The 22,099-nt window shown below is 51.1% G+C and overlaps 8 protein-coding genes across 8 annotated transcripts; 2 read left to right on the top strand and 6 right to left on the bottom strand.

The window, feature by feature from the left end:
- Nucleotides 1-510: 510 nt before the first annotated feature.
- On the bottom strand, nt 511-1,606 carry L3040_008476 (uncharacterized protein; the record flags this gene model as incomplete). Its single annotated transcript, XM_007293495.2, has 2 exons — nt 511-1,284; nt 1,364-1,606. 2 exons carry the CDS (start codon nt 1,604-1,606, stop codon nt 511-513), a joined length of 1,017 nt encoding a protein of 338 aa, XP_007293557.2.
- Nucleotides 1,607-2,321: 715 nt separating this feature from the next.
- L3040_008475 (uncharacterized protein) lies at nt 2,322-3,607 on the top strand (the record flags this gene model as incomplete). Its single annotated transcript, XM_007293494.2, has 3 exons — nt 2,322-2,492; nt 2,550-2,768; nt 2,864-3,607. 3 exons carry the CDS (start codon nt 2,322-2,324, stop codon nt 3,605-3,607), a joined length of 1,134 nt encoding a protein of 377 aa, XP_007293556.2.
- Nucleotides 3,608-4,152: 545 nt separating this feature from the next.
- Nucleotides 4,153-5,219, bottom strand: L3040_008474 (uncharacterized protein; the record flags this gene model as incomplete). Its single annotated transcript, XM_066157066.1, has 2 exons — nt 4,153-5,043; nt 5,139-5,219. The coding sequence occupies 2 exons, from the start codon at nt 5,217-5,219 to the stop codon at nt 4,153-4,155; spliced, it is 972 nt and encodes a 323-aa protein (XP_066010339.1).
- A 761-nt stretch (nt 5,220-5,980) lies between these two features.
- L3040_008473 (uncharacterized protein) lies at nt 5,981-9,261 on the bottom strand (the record flags this gene model as incomplete). The annotated part of the gene is made up of 7 exons (XM_066157065.1): nt 5,981-6,767; nt 6,816-6,945; nt 6,992-7,310; nt 7,358-8,176; nt 8,230-8,312; nt 8,358-8,506; nt 8,561-9,261. The coding sequence occupies 7 exons, from the start codon at nt 9,259-9,261 to the stop codon at nt 5,981-5,983; spliced, it is 2,988 nt and encodes a 995-aa protein (XP_066010338.1).
- A 1,336-nt stretch (nt 9,262-10,597) lies between these two features.
- On the bottom strand, nt 10,598-12,586 carry L3040_008472 (uncharacterized protein; the record flags this gene model as incomplete). The annotated part of the gene is made up of 3 exons (XM_007293492.2): nt 10,598-11,074; nt 11,126-12,271; nt 12,323-12,586. 3 exons carry the CDS (start codon nt 12,584-12,586, stop codon nt 10,598-10,600), a joined length of 1,887 nt encoding a protein of 628 aa, XP_007293554.2.
- A 3,630-nt stretch (nt 12,587-16,216) lies between these two features.
- Nucleotides 16,217-16,963, bottom strand: L3040_008471 (uncharacterized protein; the record flags this gene model as incomplete). Its single annotated transcript, XM_007293491.2, has 2 exons — nt 16,217-16,864; nt 16,913-16,963. 2 exons carry the CDS (start codon nt 16,961-16,963, stop codon nt 16,217-16,219), a joined length of 699 nt encoding a protein of 232 aa, XP_007293553.2.
- A 433-nt stretch (nt 16,964-17,396) lies between these two features.
- L3040_008470 (uncharacterized protein) lies at nt 17,397-19,332 on the top strand (the record flags this gene model as incomplete). Its single annotated transcript, XM_007293490.2, has 2 exons — nt 17,397-18,006; nt 18,056-19,332. The coding sequence occupies 2 exons, from the start codon at nt 17,397-17,399 to the stop codon at nt 19,330-19,332; spliced, it is 1,887 nt and encodes a 628-aa protein (XP_007293552.2).
- A 756-nt stretch (nt 19,333-20,088) lies between these two features.
- Nucleotides 20,089-21,974, bottom strand: L3040_008469 (uncharacterized protein; the record flags this gene model as incomplete). The annotated part of the gene is made up of 2 exons (XM_007293489.1): nt 20,089-20,919; nt 20,964-21,974. The coding sequence occupies 2 exons, from the start codon at nt 21,972-21,974 to the stop codon at nt 20,089-20,091; spliced, it is 1,842 nt and encodes a 613-aa protein (XP_007293551.1).
- Between the last annotated feature and the right edge of the window lie 125 nt (nt 21,975-22,099).

Raw genomic sequence — 22,099 nt, 5'->3', positions numbered from 1 at the left:
CTATGTAGCAACGGCTCTCTAGTCTAGGGGGCTTACCCTTTACGTTTTTGTGGCACTTGGGAGGTCAGTGGTAGGGAGTGAGGGCGCTTTTGATTGCTTGTGGTGTGCTAGTTTTTTTTTTTTTTTTTTTTTTTTCATGTACATACAGCTCGGATTACTGACTTCCTTCCCCCTTTCTGCGCGAGCTTGGGAGGAGGAAAGACTTTGTAGTGGGTTCGTATCGTGCAAATGTCTTGTATGCTTGATCCTTAGAGAGGAGAGGCGTCCCGGGATTCTGACGAGAAATTTCTTTGCTGGAATAGGATGGTTTTGAGGCGAGGAGCTAGTGTTTTGGGTGGGAGTGGATTCCATTATTGTCGCAGAGAATGGCGCTCTGGTGCTGGGGAGAGGGGGTTCATAACGCTTGCAATTCGCGGGTGCATCTGGTAGGTTGACAACTTTGGGCTTTGAGGACTCTTCCTTAGCTGGGATGAAGAGGTCGCAGAAGTTTGTGCTCGCTGCTGGCAGGCATTATCGTCCTTCGCCATTTCGGTCACCGGTTCCCACGCGGCTGGAAGCCTCCTCGGATCGGTTTTGTATCTTGCTGATACTCTTGTCCACGAAGATAGCAATCTGCTCCTTTGGCCAGGGATCAGGGAGGGCGGCGTCGTGAAGATTGTCGTAGTCGGACCTCACTTCTAGGCGTCGCCATTGGTGGATGACTAGAGCTGGGTTGGGAAGCTCCGAATACTTGGTACCGATCCTGGTGAGCTTCACCTCGCGGATGAAAATTTTGTAAACCAAGGCTGAGTACCACTTGCATGTTGGGGAAATACGCCAATCAGCAACCAAGTGGATATTCCGCAGACCCTTGAACCACTGCATCGGGCTATTAGGACGCGGATCTTCCCAGATATAATCGGATTCATCATCGTACTTCATGTCGCGTAGAAAGGCCGGGTGAATTATTTCTCTGATCTCGAGACTGCGAATAGCGGCGATGGACTCGGGGTATTTTTGAAACAGCTCACGTAGACGGTGCAGACGGTATCGGCCTTGTATCGAGATGAAATCGACGTGCACCAAATCCAAAGCTGGGTTCATGCATATCAGCCTGGAAAACAAAAGTTTACTACCCGTCCGATGCATCTTGAGCCATAAGAGGTGGAAGGTCTCCAAGGTGTAGCTTCGACTCTCTCGATTGATGTGTAGACTGGTGGGCAGCTTTGGACCGATCGGGACTTTGAGGTAATGTTTAACATGCGAGAGGCTGATGCAGCGACGTCCAGGGAAGGTCAATTTCCACTTCGAATCAGGTAGTCAGCCTTGAGTGCTTTGATACTACATGTTCTCTAAACTGATGTGCAGTACAGAGAACACTTACGATCATGTATCGTAGCTCGATCCCAAGCTTTGGGAAACAGGTGAAAGTATCTAGCGGCAGGCTACGAACTTGTGTAACGAGCTCTTCCTCGAAGTCTGGCAGCTCGAGCTCGAGCAGTTGGAGAGCCTCAGATATGCTGTCTATGCTGGACTCCGGCGCCGGGACGGTATCCTGTTGCTCTGTCTGTACCTTCTCCGTAATATCACCCGCGCTAACTGACACCTTCGTGCTTGTGGTGGCCATAGTAAGACCGTGAGAGAATCTCGATCTTGTCGTGGGTGATCGTCTGTAGGTATGAGAAGCCAAATTTGTGTGTTTTTAAATTCTCCAGTTGACTTTTCGTGCAGAGATCGAAAAACTCCCTTGTTGTAAGGTTGATTGATAACTTGAAGTTATGCAAACGACGGTGCTCCTACCTTGTATCTGGCAGCGGCCGCGTCACGCCGCCAAGGCTCCAACATTTACTCATAAACCCTTGCATTTTAAAGGTGGTCAAAGAAAAGAAGTCTTTGATATTACGTCTAGAAGCCAGAATAACTAAGTGACTATTAAAGTAATTTCTATCGATACAAGTCCAGGCCTTGACTAAGGTTATGGATAGATAACCTAGAGCATAAGAACTATCAAGGGTGGGCTCAAGAGTAACAGATAATCTGAATTGATATAGAATACTGAGAGAGCGCTGAAAAGGATTAAACATAATATTTTTTTTGTTTCTAAATATCCAAAAGCCTTACATCTTTCATCTTTGGAATGTCCGCTCTAGGATTTAGCTGTTTCATATTTTAGTGAAAAATCACGTGGTAAATAAAAGAGGAAGGAACAGAGCACCTGATCTCCCAAACTAGCGTTAACGTAACCGAGCTTTTATCTGAAGCTTTGGGTATTTCACATCGACGACCGGTTGGTTACCTTTCGATCTTGTCAACCTCAAGTCGGACAACAAACAACCATCGTGATGGCGCGCCAGCCATTCCGAACTTGGAGCACCCGACTCCGTCGGCGCTCGGAGTCTGGACCCCATCAAGATCAATTCAAGCGCATTGTCCAAACCATCCGGCGATACACTCTGAATAAATGGAAGCCCGCCGCCACGGCAGCAGATACCGCCGCTGATTCGAGGCCAGAGGTAAGAATCGAGAAACAAGATTCCTCGTTGCGGAGGGGCTATCACTGATAGGTTTAGAACTCTCCACCACCTGCCGACACGGCCACGCACACAGTCAGTAACCCGGATACTCTGATTTCAGCTCTGGTATCTTTGGCTATCGAGCCGCCGATCTACGAGGATATTTTCGGTACTGAGCTCTCTGCGCTCAGCGATGGAAATGCAATGGAGAATGGTCTCGCATCCAACAAGTTTACTTGCTTCCCGCGCCTTCCTCTCGAAATCCGCCGTCTGATCGTGAGTCATCTCCCCTTCAACGCAGCAAGAGTCGTCTACATGCCGCACATCGTATCTGCGCAACTGCCTTGATATTTTCGCTGACTATTCCGCAGTGGAAAGCCACCTTACCCGGACGACGAATCGTCTCCCTCACTCCCAGCTTCTATGACGGAGCCTCCGCTCCCCCCGCCGAGCTTCCCGTCGCGTTCTTCATCAACCAAGAGTCGCGATCTGTCGCCTCCAGACACTACTACCTGATGTTCCAACAAGTCTGCACCGCGATTCGGCCCATCGTCGCCGCCAGAAGACTGATCTGTCTGAGCCCAGCAGTGGACCAGGTCGTCCTCTCCTGTCTCGAGCTCCAACAAGACTTTGCCGTCCTGACCGACCTTCACCGCGACCACCCGGAATGCATCGAAGCCATCACCAGTCTGGAGATCCGAGACACGGGCTGGTTCAAGGTCATGACCCTCCGTCGCCGCGGGGGACTCCACGGCCTGGCGCCGCAGCCCGGCATGAAGGGACTGCTGTTCTACCTCAAATCCCTGCAGCACATCAACGTCATTCCGCACCAGGGCCAGGACTTCGCCGAGGCCGAGGAGAGGAGCGGCTACATGTACGATCTGCTGGCGCGGGAGATGTACAGCGTGTGTGGCGCGGACGCGGAGACCAAGACCCCGTGCATCATCCTGCACAACTGGCGCCGCTTGCAGCCTCGCTCCGACGTCGACAACCTGTACGAGCAGGCTATCCCGTACCCGTGGAGCGGGCAGCATGCTGAGATCCTATCTCGGAGCGTCCTCGTCCAGCGTGAGATTGACTCGTGGTTTCCCGGTCGACGTGCCGTTGCGCAGTAGGATGCTCTCGGGCTGGAACGGTACTGCTCTCGCAGAAGAACATGCACTGTGATATGGTTGCTCTTGCATTAAAACATGCACTGTAATATAGTTTGCACCTGAGGAACAAAATAAGAGATAAATGTTTCCGTGTGCATGGAAGTGCTGTGTTCTCATATGAACTGTGCACCACTTGTGACGACGCGATCGTACGTACTCTGCGTAATCAATCTATCATGGTACTGAAATACCCGTTCACGGTATGCGCAGAGGGAAGGGCGAGATGATACTCAATCATGCTTCATTCATGTTCTTCTCCGCTGGCAACGACGTCCTGCTTTCCCAAACACTGCTGCTAGAGTACGGAAAGTTTGTATGTGTGATTACAAGCGCTGGCTGGTGCGGATCCCTAGCCTGATGTGACGAGAGATACCTACCATATGCAGATATACTCTTCAACGTGATGCTTGCCTTAGAGCCCTCTCCCATGACACTTTCCTTCCGCCAGCCCCTTTCCGCAATCATTTCCCTCCAGCCCAATCTCACCGACCGCACACCTGCCCTCCTCACGAAGCTGTGCTGTGGATGGGCTCTCCACCAGCGTTTTCCAGAGCCTTGGGTAGCCGGCCGTTCCACGGGTACGGAATCGCGGCCTCGTGGAGATGGTCGTGGTCAGAGCGTGGCTTGCAAGGGCGCCAGTCGTGGAGGATGATCTCGGGGTCCACAGGCGACTTTCGTGCGGCAGCGGAGCGATTGACGAGCACCAGGACGAGTCTGACGAAATCCTGCGTTTGGAGACGTTCATCGCTGAAGTCGAAACCTTTGCTCGCGATAAGGTGCAGGTGTCTGAGTCCGCGGAAGGCACGGAGGGTGGGATTGGCGGCCAGCATAGTGGTGTTTAAGAACAGACTCCAACTGACCTCCCTCCGACCGATATCTCGTACTTCGAGAGACGAGATGGCGTCGGTCAAAGGCGAGGCTTGGAATCTGGGAGCTTGGTGGGGGGCGGGTTTGCCGTAGAACAGCTGCATATGGCCGATGCAAATTTGGTCTACGGTGGGATTCATAAAGATCTCCGTTCGATCCGCTTTCCAAGGTTCCACTGTTCTACGATTGACGTAGTGCCTTTTAGCCACATCTCTACTCTCCGAGTTGATATGGAATATGATGGGTATATTCAAGTCATGTCTCCGACGATACCACTTCTTCGCACGCTTATGTTTTGGCCGGGGCCTGTAATCAATGATTCGGCGGCCGGGCATGGCTTCCTCCCAGACCATCTGCCGGAGCTCAGGGATAAGTTGCGAGAAATAAGTAAACGAGTTCAGCTTGATCAGGGGTTGAGGAAAGAGTGACTGGTCGCAGTCGGGGAGCTCCGACTGAAACGTCTCGAGGTTCTTGTCGGCGTGCTCGAGGTTGTAAATCTCCATATCGAGCTTGGATAAGAGGATGCTCGCCTTGACATGTTAGTCGCTATGTTTTCCTTTTTTTTTTTGATATATATATATAATATAAAATATTTTGAGTATCGCACTGGGAAGGCAAGACTCACTTCGAGTCTCTGGCGTCGAAGCTCGTCCAACTTCATCTTTTCGGGCGTAAGCCGACTCCGCTCTTCCGCTGGTTCTGACATGCTAGAAGTGTTGATGTTTGCCACTAAGTATTCTTGCCAAAGATGTTCTGATGTTCTGATGTTCTGATATTCTGGGGTCCGGGAGAGCACGAGTAAAGAAAGAGTCAGCGATGGGCCGGCGGGCGCTAGATGCGCGCGAGCGGCTGATGAGAATCCATCCACCCGCGACCATAACGTGCCTTCCTCTTTCGGTATCCCCGATGTCCTCGGCAATGGCACCCCGTACTCCAGCCCAAGTTGCTGGCGTCCAGAGGGCTTGAGCAAGTATCCGTATACCTTTGTAAACACAAGAGCCCCCCTTTATAAAAAGGCCTCAAAATGCACCAAATCAAAAATCAACATCAAAACACCAAAAGAAAATCCACACCAACCTTCCGAATCTCTTCTTTCTAGCGTGAATCTAGAGATATAGATAGATGCCTAGACGCACAACCAATCACCAGGCTTGCAAAGCTCCTTTTTCAAAATCCCGATGAGAAGAGCAGCGACTTTTCATAACAAACGAAACGCAGTAGCTGATAAACATCAGTACTATATCGTGTGAGCTTTGGTTGCCGGGTGTGACAGACAGACAGTCAGTAATTGATCATACAGCGGGCGGTGTAGCAAGCAACCCATGCTGATATAGGTGAAATATTCCCCTGAAGTCACCGATAGCATATCTCTCTCACTGTGATCGGACTTTCGTAGGTAGAGATTCCATTATTGTAGCCTTACTTACTAAACATGCTACCTAGGCAGGTACTGTAGAGTGTGATTGACTACCACGCGTTACTAACTCCGTCATAGGCATTATCCGCCACACCCTCCCCTTCGTAACATTCCTCGATAAACTCCATCCTCTCGAGCTCCCTTACGAAGAAATCGTGTTCCTCCTCGAGCAGCTTGGTGTCCGCGCCCATCTGCCCCGGGTACCTCTTGATATTATGCCAATGTGTCAGCGCACGTAGTGCCTGCTCCAGCGGCAGCGCCTCTTCAACCTCCGCATCGACATCACTACCAGCCAGCCAATCATCTCGCAGTTCCGGGCGGCAGTGAAGGTATACGGCGGTGATTACGCGCATGTTACCTTGTCTCCATCTTCGCCCACAGTACGGGACTTGGTTCTTGAAAAGTTTCAGGGTGTACAGTCTGAGTTCGGGCTGCGGGACCTTGAGCAATTTCTTCATAATGTTCGATGACTTGTACTGCACGAGCAGTAAATTACGGTGCGTCTTATCCTTGCAGATTTTCTGCATGATGCGTAGGAAGTTGATTGACGAGTAAAAGTTGCGCCACGAGAAGTCGGTGATGGGTTCTTGAGAGTATGGTGGCTCGGTTGGTGGGTAACCCAGCTCGCAATTCTCGAGCGGCTCGCGTTTGGCGGCGTGCTGACCTTCTTGGAATGCAAGAGCAGGAAGTTTATCCTCGGCACCCGCGGTGTGCTCGCGGCTAAGCTTGATATCAGGGGGTACGGCATCGTCTTCGCTTCCTTCAGAGGCTTCGAGGCCCATGAGATCGGACTCGACAGGGGCATTTTTGCTGTGGGCGTTGCAGAAAGCGAAAAAGCTGATATTTCTAAGCATTGAGATACTCAAAGTAGGTGATATAACTTACCTCATCTCATCGCGATCTGTTCTGATGTCAACTACCTTCTCGATGTCCTGGTGAGCGAAGAGCTTAAGCACCAAGGGGAGATAATTCGAGTCCAGTAAAAGCTGAGTGAGATACTCAAATTTCAAGATATCTGCATATATCAGCACCCAAACAATGCAAGAAAACGGGAAGCATACGTGAAACCTTGAACCATTTCAACAAAATGAGCAGGATTCCAGACACAGCTTTTGCTGTAATTTCTCCTGATCGCATCGCCTCGACCTCTTCAATCGGCAGCTCGGAAACATCGACGGTGTTTGGGAGTGGAATACTTGCTGGATCTTGCTGCCGGTTCGGCCCTTGCGGTCCGTTGCCACGCTGGTCTCCGTCGGCTCGGAATGAAGGTGCTTGACCTTGCTGCTGTCCCGCAGGTTGGCTTATGAGTGCTGTCACATTCCACAGGACAGCCTTTAGCGTCACTATCACTAATGACTGCAGATAGGGCAACGAATCTTGCTGCAATATGTTTAGCACGATGAAAGGAACTGGACTAGACAACCTACATATAACTGCTCCACCATATCAAGTTTCTTCTTTGCATCCTCGCCAACATCGCAGTTAGGGCCGTAATCGACTTCAGGCTTGATGGGTTTGGTTTTTTGAAGTGAAAGCTTCTGGGACAGGATGGTATCCAGATCAAGCTCTTCAATGTCATCATCATTCGCGTCCCAGCCTCGCTCAAACTTCAGGTATCTCTCTCGCTCGTCCCACAGCTGTCGCATGGCCCTTGTCATACGCATCCGTTTTGCGAACAGGTCTCCAGCTTCAAGAATCGACTTGGGTATATCGCTTCCCTCCCATTTTCGCCCAACGAGCTGTCCTTGCAAGCCAGCCGCACCCGATCCTCCAGCGGTACTACTAGTGCTGTCCAAGGGTGGGTACATGAACGGAAAGTTCTGGTTGGTCTGGTAATTCTGCTTCTTACCGGCCTTGCCTCCGACAGGAGGGGATGGAGGGGGCGATGGTGCGGGAGTGGCTATATGTACAGGTTGATGAAGGATCGAGGCTCCACTACTGTTTACATTCATCGGTGGAGGTATGATTCCGTTAGATCCATTCGCTCTGCTGGGTCTGTTTGGAAGTGGCGGAAGGATAGAGTTATTATCGGGCTCAAGAGGTAGAAGAGGTGGAGGCGGAGTATAAGCGGGGTATTTGGAGGTGATTTCCTGACGGAAAATATGGTAATCTAAGGGTGATGCAGTGATGAGCTTGCCACCGTCGCCATTGACATGTCTCAGCTCGCTGGTAGCGTCTTTGACATGCTCAATCTCGGATGTGCCACCAAAAACAACTAACAACGACTTCCAGAACAGAAGAAAAATCTGAAGATGTTAGCAACGTCTGCTTCCGAAGGGTAGGAAGTCTAGGGACCCACTCTTGTTTGTGGAGGGTCATTGCAGTCAGTCCATCGAATTCTGGCCGTCATCCTGATGAAATAATTTACCACGTTTAATTCCACTATGCGAGTCAGTATGGTCTTGGCAGCTGGGTACATCAACACACAAAGCTTCTCTCGAGCAGATGCTAAGCCAATTGGATCATTGCGAATTCCTTCTATGATCAAGTACATGACCGTGGTCACATTATCGATCTCGTCCTGAACATAGTCTATATCCTCTCCGAACACCTTCGTCTCCCGGAATTCATCGTCCCTAGTACGTCAGAGTACGTCAACAAAATTTGTATAATTTTAGCAAGCATCTTACCAGAGCATATTGAATGCGTTCTGCAAGACTTGAAAGCTCGACGAGATGCCGCCAGCTTCTGCGACTAGAGATAGTCCATTCTTCATCTGTTCCAGATGTTTGGGGGTGGCTTTCGTCTTGGTATTCGTAGCCTCATCTGACTTGATACCAGCGCTCTCGTCCCAGACTCCCAGGATGATGTGTAGGATTGTCTGCAGGCTCTTGCAGCGCCTCCGCAGATCAGTCGCATGTAGACCATTTACTTCACGCTCAACGAACTTTAAGCGGTCTCCAGACCCCGACCACGGCGTAGCCGATACCTTATTCCACCTCCTCTCAAACGTATCCCTCGCTTTTTGCAGTCGGGTGTATTCCGCATCGTTGTACGAGAACCACTCGTCTACCTCTTCCTCGAAACTCGCCGTATCGGTGTATGTGAATGCATAAGGGTTGGGATCAGCCTTGGGGAACTCGGACACAATGCGCCGCAGCTGCATCAATGAGAGAGAGTCGTTTGCATTCGGAGATGGAGGTGGCGGAGGTTGGTGCGGCGGCGGCGGCGCAGGTTGGTTCCGCTGGAGCTGAGGGCGTCCTACAGGAAGCGGTGTAGTTTGGGGAGGAGCTGGCAAACCGATATCTGCAAGGCCAGTGTCTGCAACATCCGGGACGTCTTTGGTTGTTGGCGTGTCTGACGGGGTCTTCCCAGACCAGAGGGAAACCATGGCGGAAGCTGATCATGTAAAGACTGGCTGGCTTCTGGTTTCTGGCTCCTGGCTCCTGGCTTCTTCAATCGTAGTTCATCAACTGCAGGCACCTAGATGAAATCAGCAAGGGTTCTCGGGCAGCATAAGTCATGGTTTTGTGAAGGCTGAAGCAAAGCCTCGCTGTCGCTGTCGCTGAGCTGGAGCTACCGCGTTGCAGGCGATAAAAGCTCCACGCGTATGATAAGAGCACACCACGTGATCTCGGGCATATGTTGGAGCTCAATGAGATGACAGAGGCCAAGCCACACTGGTTTTTCGGCCCGACGATTAACAAATATCCCAGGTACCAAATCAAGTCTGAGTTGGACCCTCAGAATGAAAACGAGAAATCGTGAAGAGGGCGAGAACTCGCCTCTCCGAACTTCTAATCTCTGTATGATTTTACCACGAGCCAGAGAATATCATTTCGGTGCTACACATTCGCATGACTTCTTCTCAGGCTAGCTGGTCCAGGTCCTTCTCTAGCGGCAGAGGGATCGAGTGAAACGTACGCCGTAAAAAACAATACTCCGTAGAGGCAAGACGCAAGCGAGTGCAAATACGTTCACATCCGCAAAAAGTATCAAAAACAAATCACTGATTCAATTCTCGCTTCAGTCCCACGTTCAGAAAACCAAAGATTCCTTGTCATAAAATAAAAACCAAGGCAAGCTTCACTAACGCTGTGTTGGTAGCAAGGCTGATTGATGTAGAAGCTGCGAGAAATTATTACACAAAAATTGCAAAAAGAAATATTATGATGATTCCGGAACGGGGAATTGAACCCCGGTCTCCTGCGTAGCCTGTGGACGAACCAGCTGAGAGGCAGAAATGCTAGCCACTACACCATTCCGGACGTGATTGATGATACGGCCAGCGCTAAGAGACCTTATATTTCCTACAAAATTTTTGCGCCGGGGGCTGCAGCCGGATCAGGAGTTCAATTGGCTTAATCGTCGGCTCGCTTAGGTAGGTAGGTCTCCATTCATCCTTTCAGTCTTACGAAAAGCTTGAAGTTGACGAGTGTCGAGCATATCAAAGAACTGATATAGGTATGCAGATATAAACATCAATCTGACATTGATCTTGATGGCGGTGTACACACAGAAGTGGTACGTCCCGCGATAACCTCCTCTCTTCTACTTTGAAACAGCTTCCTTTTCACAACTCATTTTCCAGCCTTGGCGGAGTCGGCATAGCTCGACGGGGCGTCGGCCCAGCAAAATCCCATCTCTAAAACTATTTACAAGAATCGAAATCATCCCCACGGTACCTTTTAAGTCTACCTGCAAATAACACCAAACCGGTGCTACAACTATTTCCCGGCAAGAATATTCGCCGCAATCTTTTCAGCAAGCGCGTACACGGTACTCTGTGGATGTCCAGGCGGCAACAGCGCGAAAGCACTCGCATCCACGACCCGCAATCCAGTCACTCCAAACACCTTCGCCTGCGAATCAACCACGGCATCGGGATCGCCCTTCTTGCCCATCTTGCAGGTGCAGCTGGCGTGCCAGACCGTTTGCACGGTCTTTTGGATGGCGCTCAGGATCTGGGCATCGGTCTTGACGTCTGGACCGGGGAAGTATTCGCCACCGATCAGGACGGGGGCCATGGCCTGAGAGGCGAAAGCGGCGCGGACCCGCTTGTAAGCGGCGATTGCGACGGCTTGGTCGGTAGGTGAGGTGAGCCACTTGGGGTCGATGATAGGGAGGTCGTCGGCCGAGGCAGACGCGAGTGTGACGGTTCCCCGAGAAAGGGGCGCGACGATGGCCGCGAGGATCGTTGCGTACTAGTCATGTCAGTCGGGTATCAGGCAGGCACTTGTCAGAATTCAACATACCTGATATCCATCCTTCGGCTGCGTCGTTGGCAAGGATGAAAAGTCGCCGACGTATCCCGGAGCTGAGAGATACTCGATTTCCGGCCAGTCTGCTGGGAAGGACGCCAAATCTGATTTTGCTGCCGAAGAGAATCCGTTCTTGAGAGCAGAGGGAACCTTCTCCCAGCCGAGATAGTCACAGACTGGATTCGTCAAGGGCCCTACCTTCTTGGCGTAGTCGCCAGCAAATTGGGATAGCAGGTACAGAGGATCATTTGCCAGCCTCGTGAATGTTTGAACATTCACTCGGAAGGTTGGACCAAAGAACACATGGTCCCACATGTTTTGTCCGACGCCTCTGAGGTTGGAGAGGACTTTGATACCGAATTTCTGCAGCGCTGCAGCGGGGCCGATACCCGAAAGCATCAGCAGCTGTGGGCTCTGGAAGGCTCCAGCCGACAAGATGACTTCCTTGCGGGCATTGATTGTGTATGTGATTCCGTTCGATTTGACGCTGACACCGGTCGCTTTCTTTGAGCTGTCAAAGAGAATCTTCTGGGCAGTGGTTACGGAATACACCTTGAGGTTCGATCTGTCCTTGGCGGCGTCGAGGAACGAAGTCTGGGACGATTCCCGAGCTTGTGCAGAAGGGCTGATGGTCGAAGAACAATATTGAGCACCCATCAAGGAGCCGCTGTTGAAATCAGGCGCATCCGCCATCCCAATCTCGTTGAGGGCACCCTCGATATAGCTCGAAAACGGTCCAGCATAATTCGCGTATGACACCTCCAATGGCCCCCCTGTCGACGAAAAGGCGGCTGCGTTGTACTCAGCAGAAGCATTCTCAGCACGACTCGGTCCCGGAGGTGTAAATTTGACGCTCTTCTGAAAATAGGGGAAGAGGTTGTCGAAGGTGTAAGAGTCGTCGCCGACCGCATCTGCCCACTGTTGGTACGATTCCTTGGTGCCCCGCTGGTATATCATGAAGTTTCTGGCTGATGAGCCTCCGAGGCATTTTCCTCGTGCGTAATGGATCTTTCTGTTCTGGGCGCCCGCTTGTGGTGCCGTGACGAAATTCCAGTCGACCAACGGATTGGTATCGGTTGGGCTAGAACCGGCCCAATAAACGTCTCCAGCTGGTGTGGAACTCAGGAGTGGGTTTGTGACCTACATCAAAAAGATCAGCTTCATCTGTGTGATGGCTTACACGTGGTTTACCTGGTAAAGCGATCCGGCTTCAATGACTGCGACACTGATAGCGGAGTTCTCAGAGAGCCGAGCCGCCATGGCCAAACCGGCAGTTCCGCCACCAACGACAACATAGTCATAAGTAGCAGTTACACCAAATCCACTCGTGAGAGAAGCGACGAAGCCGTTAAATTGCCGTTTCTCGTCCTGGTCACGCCCGGGAGGCGTCGGCGAAGCATATCCGAGCTGAAACTGGACAGCAGCAATGAGACAGGCAAAGGTTGTTGACTTCATCTTGAACAGTGTAGTTCACGGAAGATCAATTGCATAACGATGTCGTCTTTGGAGGCAGACCCGTGCTCTTTAGATACTTTCCCGGTGGCCGCATTGTTGCTCTTGGTACCAAGACCAGTGGATGTTAGTACACCCATTAATGACAATAACCATCGTCACCGAAGATGAACGGTCCCTTACACACGATATCCCTTGGGGATAGGAAAGCCGCTCTGATCATGCTCCTACCCCACGAACTATCGACGGCAAACTGACAGAGGAAGTCCCAGCCAAAAGAAATAAAAATGCCAAGCGAAATTCTAGACTTCGCAAATCAACACTCGGATGTGAAAAATCCCTGCAGCTAAAAGACAACAATGGGCCTCCTCCTCTGCCTACGCTGCGATCCGAGCCATACTTTAATGATTCGCCTCTGCAGTAGCGCCCGGGTAGACCGACCTAAGTCTAAAGGCTTCCTCATCGAGAGCCACATCTAGACCAATCGTATCAGTCCGTCCGCGAGGGGAATGGCAAGCTAGATCAGATGGACTACAGAATACGAAGTATCATATCATTATTTCCGCTTTATGGTTTTCAAGCTGCGTGCGTTACACAAAGCCTTTGGATCTTTCACAATCGATCAGATATCGAACGTAGCTATATTTTTAATGGGCTCTGAATCGGGATTGAAACCGTTGCTCATTCCCCCTCAACGCTGTATCGAGAATCCGCTGCACGGACGATTTTAGCCCTCTCTGTCCCGACTCGTCGGAAAGACGGTGGGATAGTACGGAGTATTGTTCCCCGCGGAACTAATCTTGGCCTCTAATAGGTACAACTAGTTCCCTTCTTCAGCGGAGATCCCGGTCCCGCGCGCGATCTGATCTGATCTGGCTACGGGACCGAGCGGGCGGCCAAGTAACGCAAGGCGCGATGGCGCTACAGCCTCTCTGCAATATGCGTAGTCCGAGCGAAGCCGCCTCTTCAACCAGCCAGCTGGTAATTGATTGCGGAGATACGGGCAGGAGAAACATCTCCCTTTCTCCGAGATCCGGAAAGCGGATCTGGAATTACTTGCGGGGTAAAGCATGTCTCGGCTTGCTGAGAATTGCTGGGACTGCTTTCGGAATCGGTATGCATTTGCAACTTCACTCGTGCACGATGATGAAGATCTCTCTGCCTGGTTTATATGGACAGATCGGCTATGAATCTGAACGAGTCTTGTTTTGAATTGAATGGGAGCTGAGGGACTTGAATATGCGGTGAAAGCGTATAAGAAAAGATGTGCTTTCCCCTTCTCTTGGACTTGATGGCGTGTTGGCTACATCGCTTAGTCTTGGAACATAAGGTATACTAGGTAGAATTACCACCTTTTTGCACTTCTGATTCTATCACTTAGACAGACCCCCCCTGCCCACGTCACTTGCGTAAAGCTCGTTCGATTTTACTGACAGCAAACTATTTCGGCGTTTCAAGTAAGAGCCCGCAGTCCGCGGCTCTTCAATAATCATTTGGAGGTTTAATCTCTTGCAAGCCGACTCGCTACTAGCGAAGCGGGGTGTGATAACCTTTACCCTCTGCACCTCGTTGCCCTTCCAACGACGCACTTCTGTTTCCCCCGTCCGACTAAATACATCCGATCTCCTCACCATGTTTGTCATGCGCTACTCAGCCTCTTGAGTCTCTTTTCTATTAGATTAGTGGCCTACGCAGGGAACGCCAAGATTTTGCCTGCTTACGGTCACGGCTTATCAGTCTATACTCAATCAATATCTATTACAGGGCTCAAATTAACTGCATTCTTAAAATCCTAGGCTTGGAACTTCATCCTGAATCATTCTCTTTTCACTAATTCTTACATTACGTACTCGCCCTGTCCGGCCCGGGGTCGAGTGAGCAGGCGTGCCGGATGTCGCGGATCCATCAGGCGACAGCGGCGCAAGGGGTATCCACAACCGAACCCATAAACCGATGATCAAACAACCTCTAGAGGTGATTCTATAGTTTGTACGGATTTTCATTGTCGCAGCGAAATAGTCTGTACAGACTGGTTCGAACTTTGTGTGGTTGATTTGGGGGGTGGTCTAAACACCAACTTATCTGTCCTGGCCATCGCATAGAACTTTTATCATCGGCCCCTCCAGATATGGAAAGAGCCGAGTCTCGTCGCTTCCGACCCGCAATCGCTTACGCCGACTAAGGCTGAAAGGATGTAAGAAGGCCGGCCCACCTGAGCGAGCCGACGATTATACGCAGTGACGAGGGCGCTTGTAGAAATATTGGACGACTAGGTTTTTTTTTTTTTTTTTTTTTTTTTTTTTTTTTTGGTGATGATTGGGATGAGAATGCGAGATGTCATCCTGCCAGCGTGAATAGAAACTTGGTTTTCCCGCGCAAATATAGACGGTGAACCCGAACGTGAGCAAAGAAAGAATGACCTCTGATCCCATCCATCTCATTCTAGGCGGGGAACACGAAAAAAAAAAAAACTTGACCATTTCCTTGGTCTTTGGGTATGTTCTCATCCTTTTCTTTTCTTTTCTTTTCTTTTCTCTTCTCTTCTCTTCTCTTCTTATATGCTATTGTGCGTATTTCATGATCGCACTTAAAGGTCTATAAACCGAGACATTGCGAAAAGACTGTTTATTAGCTCATGCATGAAAGGTACATTGTCGTATAGAAAAATGGAAGAGAGCTCCACGATGCTAGATTGCGACCCAAAAGACTCCAGAAAAATCGCAGCAGTCGAAAAACATAGATAGGTTCTTGAGTTTACATATTCTCCAAACCTCGCTGTCTTTCTTATGCTACAGGCGTGGTTCAGTACCTATAGCCTTCGCCGTTAGCTCTGTGTAGTGAGAAAAAGGGGTTCGCTTACCTCGGCAACGATATCCGCTGCCGCAATACCGGCAAAGTCTTTTGGCGGACGCTTGCCAATCGATGCTGCTACCTTAAGCTTTACGTCATCTTTGATAATGCTTAAGTCGGTATAAACATGAAGCCAGAGACTCTCGGTTGAAGACTGTGGAATCGTAGCCTCCGCCCAAGCTTCCCAGGCTCCGGTGGAGATTTCACCGGGAATAAAGCGAGCTGAATACCCTTTTTGAAACAGAAGAAGATTATCTAGTATTCACTGTCGAGATCAACAAGTCGATAAGCAAGGACCCCCCCCCCCCCCCCCCCCCCCCCCCCAGTTCTCTAACAACAGCAAAGAGGCAAGTGGGCTGACTTTATCGCTGGAGCAGATTTAAGAAGCGATGGAGTCTCTGGAGCATAGGGTAACAACTCCATATCAACATACGGATTTCCCTCGTTATTTTTTAGCTGGTCTCTGATACTCACTGAGGCGATGACCTTTGGGACGTGATAATATCCGAGGAGTTCCCTTACAATGTTCGCAAATCATCACAGACTTTAAACAAGCATGTATTACCAAATACATGCAGTGACCACTTAGAAGTCCGTGGCCTAATGATCCGTCCGGGACGGTCCTTTACAGCAGAATCGAGAGATTGAGAATGCGGCAGTATATCATTGTCGAGACACATTCAAGATCAAAAATGTGCAATACCTGCCAATCTACCCAGAACAATAGAGCTGTTAAGAGCTTTGTTTGGTCAGCATTCTAAGGTCTGGTATCAATTTTCCACTTCACTTCAGCTTCTTCCCCTTGATATCTTGCCTCGATATCCCCTTTTGCTCCCATTTCTCCCACCCAGCTTGGCAAAGATCCTCTTCGACCACCAAATCTCTCATCCTGAATAGTCTCGTGGGGTATTGGTTCAATATCCAACCCAGCAGCCCAGTCTGTCTCACGACGGTCGTGACGATGAACCACAACAGGGCACTAGCCAAGCCGGCCAAGTATCCAACAATCACTTGCTTCGGCGTATGGTAGTTCAGGTAGATCCTGCTCCACGAAACCAATCCTGCATTTGCGAATGCCAGACCAGACAGCGTAACCCTTGAAGCCATACTTAGTGGTGTATGCGAAGGTGTTGGCTTCTTCGGGACATGTCGGACCAGGAGGAAGAGTGCCAAGCTTAGCGAGAAGAAAGCCACGAACTGGGCATGCGAGGACGGCATCCCGTACCCCTTCCCATGCATCTGTTTCGGTCTCGCCTCTTTCAGTGTCCTCTTCAGACCAAAGTTCAGAGCTTCGCAGGCAATTTGGCCGCCGAACATCATGAGGATCTCGATTTCTCGGGTTGACCAGATCAGGGTCGCGTAGACGATGCAGAGTCCCTGGGGAACAAGGGCCAGCCATGCGCAGAAGTAGGAGATGGGATCGTGCGGATCCTGTTGAGTCAGCGGAGCTCGCGAAGCTGGGATGGCTCCCTTCCTTACATAGTAAACATGCGTCAAGGAGAGAGACGCAAGAGGGGCTTGGTCCGTCATAATTCATAGGCCGGACGTAAGGAGATGAGGCTATACACAAATTCCACCTTCTTGCAGAATGACCTCTGCGGTGGTTCAAGCAGAAATGCGTGCGGTCTACTTAAAGGCGCAACTCTTCCACGGTTGCGGCGATGCAAGTGTAAACGTTGAATGAAGAGAGAGATCTGTAAGTATTATATTGAGCTATGGACAACTGCATCAAGTTCTGCATAAGTAGCCGTTCCATAGCTTGAGGCTGGGCAAAGCGGCTCGAGCTCAAATTTATTCTAGGGATCCCGCAACTTCACCCCGCGACATGATTCCCAAACTTCGTTCGCCACTCCCGCCGTCTCCCAAGTTTCCAAATAGTTACTTTCCCCAGCATCATTACTTATGAACCTCGTCGTAGCCGCTTCGACATTTGTTCCGCTGTCCAGGATCGACCGGTGACCAGATGTCTACCACGGAGGATGAACGTCAGGAAGAACTGGACTGCATAGCAGCCATCTACCCTGAACTCCTCGTGGATCCCCAAAACCCTTTCTGCGTGTCTCTGTCCTTACCAGTACATCCAACTGCGCCAGTCAAGGTCCTTTTCCCTGCGTCCTCCGACGGTCTCCTGCCTACCCCGCCACTGTCGACCAACTCTGATCAAGAAGTTGTGTCTGCGGTGTCTATGGGAGAGAGACCGGCGAAGAACGTGGAGTCACACAATCTATCTTACCTACCAGCTCTACAGCTTCGTATCACTCTGCCGGAAGACTACCCCGAGAAAGTGGCGCCCAAGTTTGAGCTCTCGACCTCCCCTGCCTGGCTCTCTCGCAAGCACCTCGACGTACTACAGGAGAAGGGCACGGAGTTGTGGGAGGAATTTGGTCGCAGCTCTGTGGTTTACGGATACATTGACTTTCTGCAACAAGAGGCTGAGAATGCTTTTGGGTTTGCGGAAGAGGGTGGCAACTTGAAAGTCGCTCAAGATCTCAAGATATCTCTGCTGGACTACGACATCAAAGCCACACAAGCCGCTTTCGAAAAGGAGACATTCGATTGTGGCGTCTGTCTAGGTATGCACTCTCTGTGTCGAAGATTTTGGGCCCTACTAACTTCTATCAGATCCCAAGAAAGGCACCGTTTGCCACAGAATGATCGACTGCGGCCATGTCTTTTGCGTGGAGTGTCTACAGGACTTCTACGATAATGCTATCACCGAGGGTAATTTGGCTGCGGTCCAGTGCCTGGCTCCAGGATGTGCAAAGAAGCGTGGGGAGGCGCAAACTACGAGTGGTCGACGGAAGCCAAAAACTCAACTTACGCCCAGCGAACTGATCCAGATCCCCCTCGAGCCCGATGTCGTGCGCCGCTACGTTACGTTAAAGCACAAAGCAGAGCTCGAGTCGGATAAGAATACAGTTTACTGCCCGAGAAAATGGTGTCAGGGAGCTGCGCGATCAAAGAAGCACCGCAAGCCAGTTGGGTTTGAGGATACCGAGAGCGGAGACGAATCTGACGCCGAGGAAGGCACGAGTCTGGCTGCTGTGAAGGATCGTCTATGCATTTGCGAAGACTGTTCTTTCGCGTTTTGCAATCGATGCTTCCAGGGCTGGCACGGCGAGCTGACCATTTGCACACCGAGACTAGACACCGGCGAGCTTACAGAAGAAGACAAGGCCTCCCTGGAATACTTGAAATTACACTCCACTCCCTGCCCGACTTGTGCATCACCGGCCCAGAAGACGCATGGTTGCAATCACATGATTTGCTTCAAGTGCCACAGCCATTTCTGCTATCTCTGCTCGGCTTGGCTCCCACCTGCGAATCCGTACAACCACTACAACAACATCTCATCTCCCTGTTACTACCGACTATGGGAGCTCGAGGAAGGCGATGGCGATGATGTAGGAATTGGATACGGTGGCGGCGCCCGACCAGTGGAACTTGAAGAAAACGACGAGGTAGAGGCTGCTGTCGAAATGATGGGCATTGAAGAAGTCCATCCAGTCCCCGAGATCGTGGAGCCGGTTGAAGAAGCCGTGCCACTGGAGCCGCTTCAACGCGAAGGTCCTCTTGTCCTGCGTATCAACCACGTCCCTCCTCCACCTCCCCCAGCGGCTCCAGAGGCTCCCCAAGCGGCCAACTTCCGTCGTGGACCTCAGCGCCATGCACAGCGTGCACCAGTCAACCAGAATCAGCAACGAGTCAACGCCGGAGCTCGGGGTGCACAAGCGGCACGAAGACGAGGCAATCAGGCCGCGGAACGAAGAGAAGAAGCTGATCGAGCGGCTGACCTGGCTTGGGTACAGATTTTCGTGGAGATGGCTAGGAACGACGAGGAAGACCAGCTCGAGAGTGAGGACGAAGAGGACGCCGCTTGGGAGATCCCGATGCGGTGACACGAAAGTATGGATATGGTGATATTTTTATCTAACCTGGGAGAATGATAGCATTGCGATGGCGCTTAGGACCGGGAAATGACTCCATGCCATGGACGAACGAGAACGAAATACAAAGTCTGAATTTGGCGGGCGGAAGGGTGGAGAAAACAGAATATTGCACGGAAGTGGATAAATAATCTATCTAATCCCAAAAGATACCCCATTTTTATCGAAGCCTATCAGTGATGGCATTTCTTATAGCTGGGCTGTCCCCGTAGGATACGATCTGCTTTGATATATGCTCGGATATCAAAGGCAAATTATCTACCCATTTAACGCCTATGCTTCTTGATTCTTACAAAGAATAGACAAGCAGCAGCAGCAGACAGACAGACAGATGGCATAAATAGACGCCACGGCCCTTCCTGGGATTAAATCGTGCGTAGTAGTTAGCGCTACAGGGTTTTTTCAGGATCTACTCATCATACCAGAGGACTTCAAAGAGGCGAAAGGCGCAAGATAGCCGAGAAGAAAGATAGATAGCCGAGATGTGGAAAGGAGACGCAGTACGATAGCCGAGGAATTTTTGAAAAGGAAAGGGGTTAGCGAGGTAGCGAGGTAGCGGGAACCACAGCAAACAAAAACGCCTTTGGAGGAGGGACCATCGCTGAAATATTTTCTATTCAATTCTGGCGATTCTCTAAGTGGCCGATGAGACTAGAAAACCAACTTTCGACAACTAGCAAGCAGATTGGGCTACCGCTACCGCTACCGCTACCGCTGCTGCCAGCGTCTCCAGAACTTCCACCCGAAATCCTCGTCCCCTCTCTCGCGCTTCAGGCCCTGGTCCCGTCCTCGGATCCTCCAGTAGTAGATCGGCACGCCGGCCACGATGAATAGCAGCACGATGAGCGTCTGTAGCGGCTCCGCGAACACAGCCCTGCTCAGCAGGAAGAGGCTCACGCAGCAGAAGATGATGGGGGTGGTGATCCACGTCTTGTACGGCCTCTCTAGATTCGGTTCGCGCACCCGGAGGATGATGAGCCCGAGGACGGTGAAGAAGTAGAAGGTGTAGCCTGCGACGCCGTAAAACGTCACGAGGGTGCCGAACTCGCCGACGAGGATGTAGAAGGACGTCAGGGCCGCATTGAGGATCAAGGCGTTGACGGGTGTGAAGAAGAGGCCTGTTTCATCGTCCCCGACCAGGCGGGCTAGGGTTTTTGAGAACCAGTTCCGCGTTCGGAGAGTATTGATGTTGGGCTCATCGCTGTCCCCTACGCCAATCTTGCCAAAGACGGCGGGCAGGAGTCCTTCTTTTCCAGCTGCGTAGACGAGACGACCGGATGTGAAAGTCCCGGCGTTCAGAGAGCCAAAGCAGGAGGCCGAAACTATTAAGGCGAAAATGAGGGAGCCGATGGGGCCAAAGACTTTGCCACCGAACATCACGGCAACGGTGTTGGAGTGATTGATCGTGTTTAAGGGGAGCACGAAGATGTAAGCGACATTGGCGAGGAGGTAGGAGAGGATTACAAGGGGCATTGCGGTGTGGATTACGCGGGGTAAGTCTCTCGTAGGATTGCGGAATTCTCCTACGACGTAGTTGGTCTGGAAAATTAGCAGAGTTTGCCTGGTTTGAGAATTATACTCACGTTGTCCCATCCGTCAAATGCCCAGAGACCGGCGTAGAGGGCTACTGCCCAGGAACTGGTGCTCTTGCTCGTCCCATCAAACCACCCTTTGTCTTTCCAATCTTGATTCGCAGTCCCCGAGAAGGAGAAGCCCGTCAGGGCGACCACGACACCAATTATTGTGACTCCTAGCAACGCCACGAACTTGAAAAACATCAAGTAGTCCCCCATCTTGGTGCCGATCTTCGTGGACACGCAGTTTAGCAACGTGACGATGAACAAGCCAGCCAAGGCCATGCTTTTGTTGATCCAAGAGCTCACGTTCTCAGCCTCTGCTCCGATAGCTGCCCGGACCAGGTATTCGCCCATAATAATGGATATGATGGCACTCGAGCCCGGCTTCAAGACCACTACTGCACACCATGTGAACAAGAAGCCGAGCAGCTCTCCAAAGATCTTTGACAGGTACACTTGCGCTCCTCCATTCAAGGGTATAGCCCCTCCTAGTTCCGCATAACTTGACGCCCCCGTCCAAGCCAGTACTCCAGCAATAGTCCACACGAGGAGTGACGCCCCTGGCGATCCCGCATTGATATTGACTTGACTCGGCGACGAGAAGATTCCCGAGCCAATGATCAATCCTACGATCAAGGACAGGCCGTTCAGATATGTCAACGTCTTGTGCTTCTCCAACGATCCGCCCCCTAGCGCGTTCTGTCCGTTCGAGGATGATATAGGAGCTCCGATCGGCGCATAGCCATTTCCGGCCGTAGAAGATAAGGGGTAGAGATTCGAGGTGAAGTCAAAGACAGAAGTGTTTGAGAACGAACGATTGCCCCTCGTATTCGCAGCTGGGTTCCGCGAGTCAAGAGGATCGTCTGCTTCTAGAGACTGTTTTCGCGAGGATGAGATGCCGGATCGAGAAGATGTCGAGGAGGAGGAGGTCCTGGGGCCAGGGGAGCTCGAGGCCAGGCTGGCCAACTCCAGGGAGTCGCGCGCATGCGGTTGGAGGTTGGAATGGAATCGGGACATGGTATCTCGTTTTTCACGCGGTCATGCTCTGTGGGACGAGATGGGTCGGGTGCTCTGGGCTGTTTGTACTACTATAGTTTCTGGATCTGGGTCTGGAACTGGAACTGGATCTGGATCATATCGAT

The sequence above is a fragment of the Drepanopeziza brunnea genome, assembly GCF_022702325.1.
Source record: "Drepanopeziza brunnea f. sp. 'multigermtubi' strain 214-2 chromosome Unknown ctg16, whole genome shotgun sequence".
Taxonomy (NCBI): domain Eukaryota; kingdom Fungi; phylum Ascomycota; class Leotiomycetes; order Helotiales; family Drepanopezizaceae; genus Drepanopeziza; species Drepanopeziza brunnea.
This window is presented reverse-complemented; position numbering and strand designations above follow the sequence as displayed.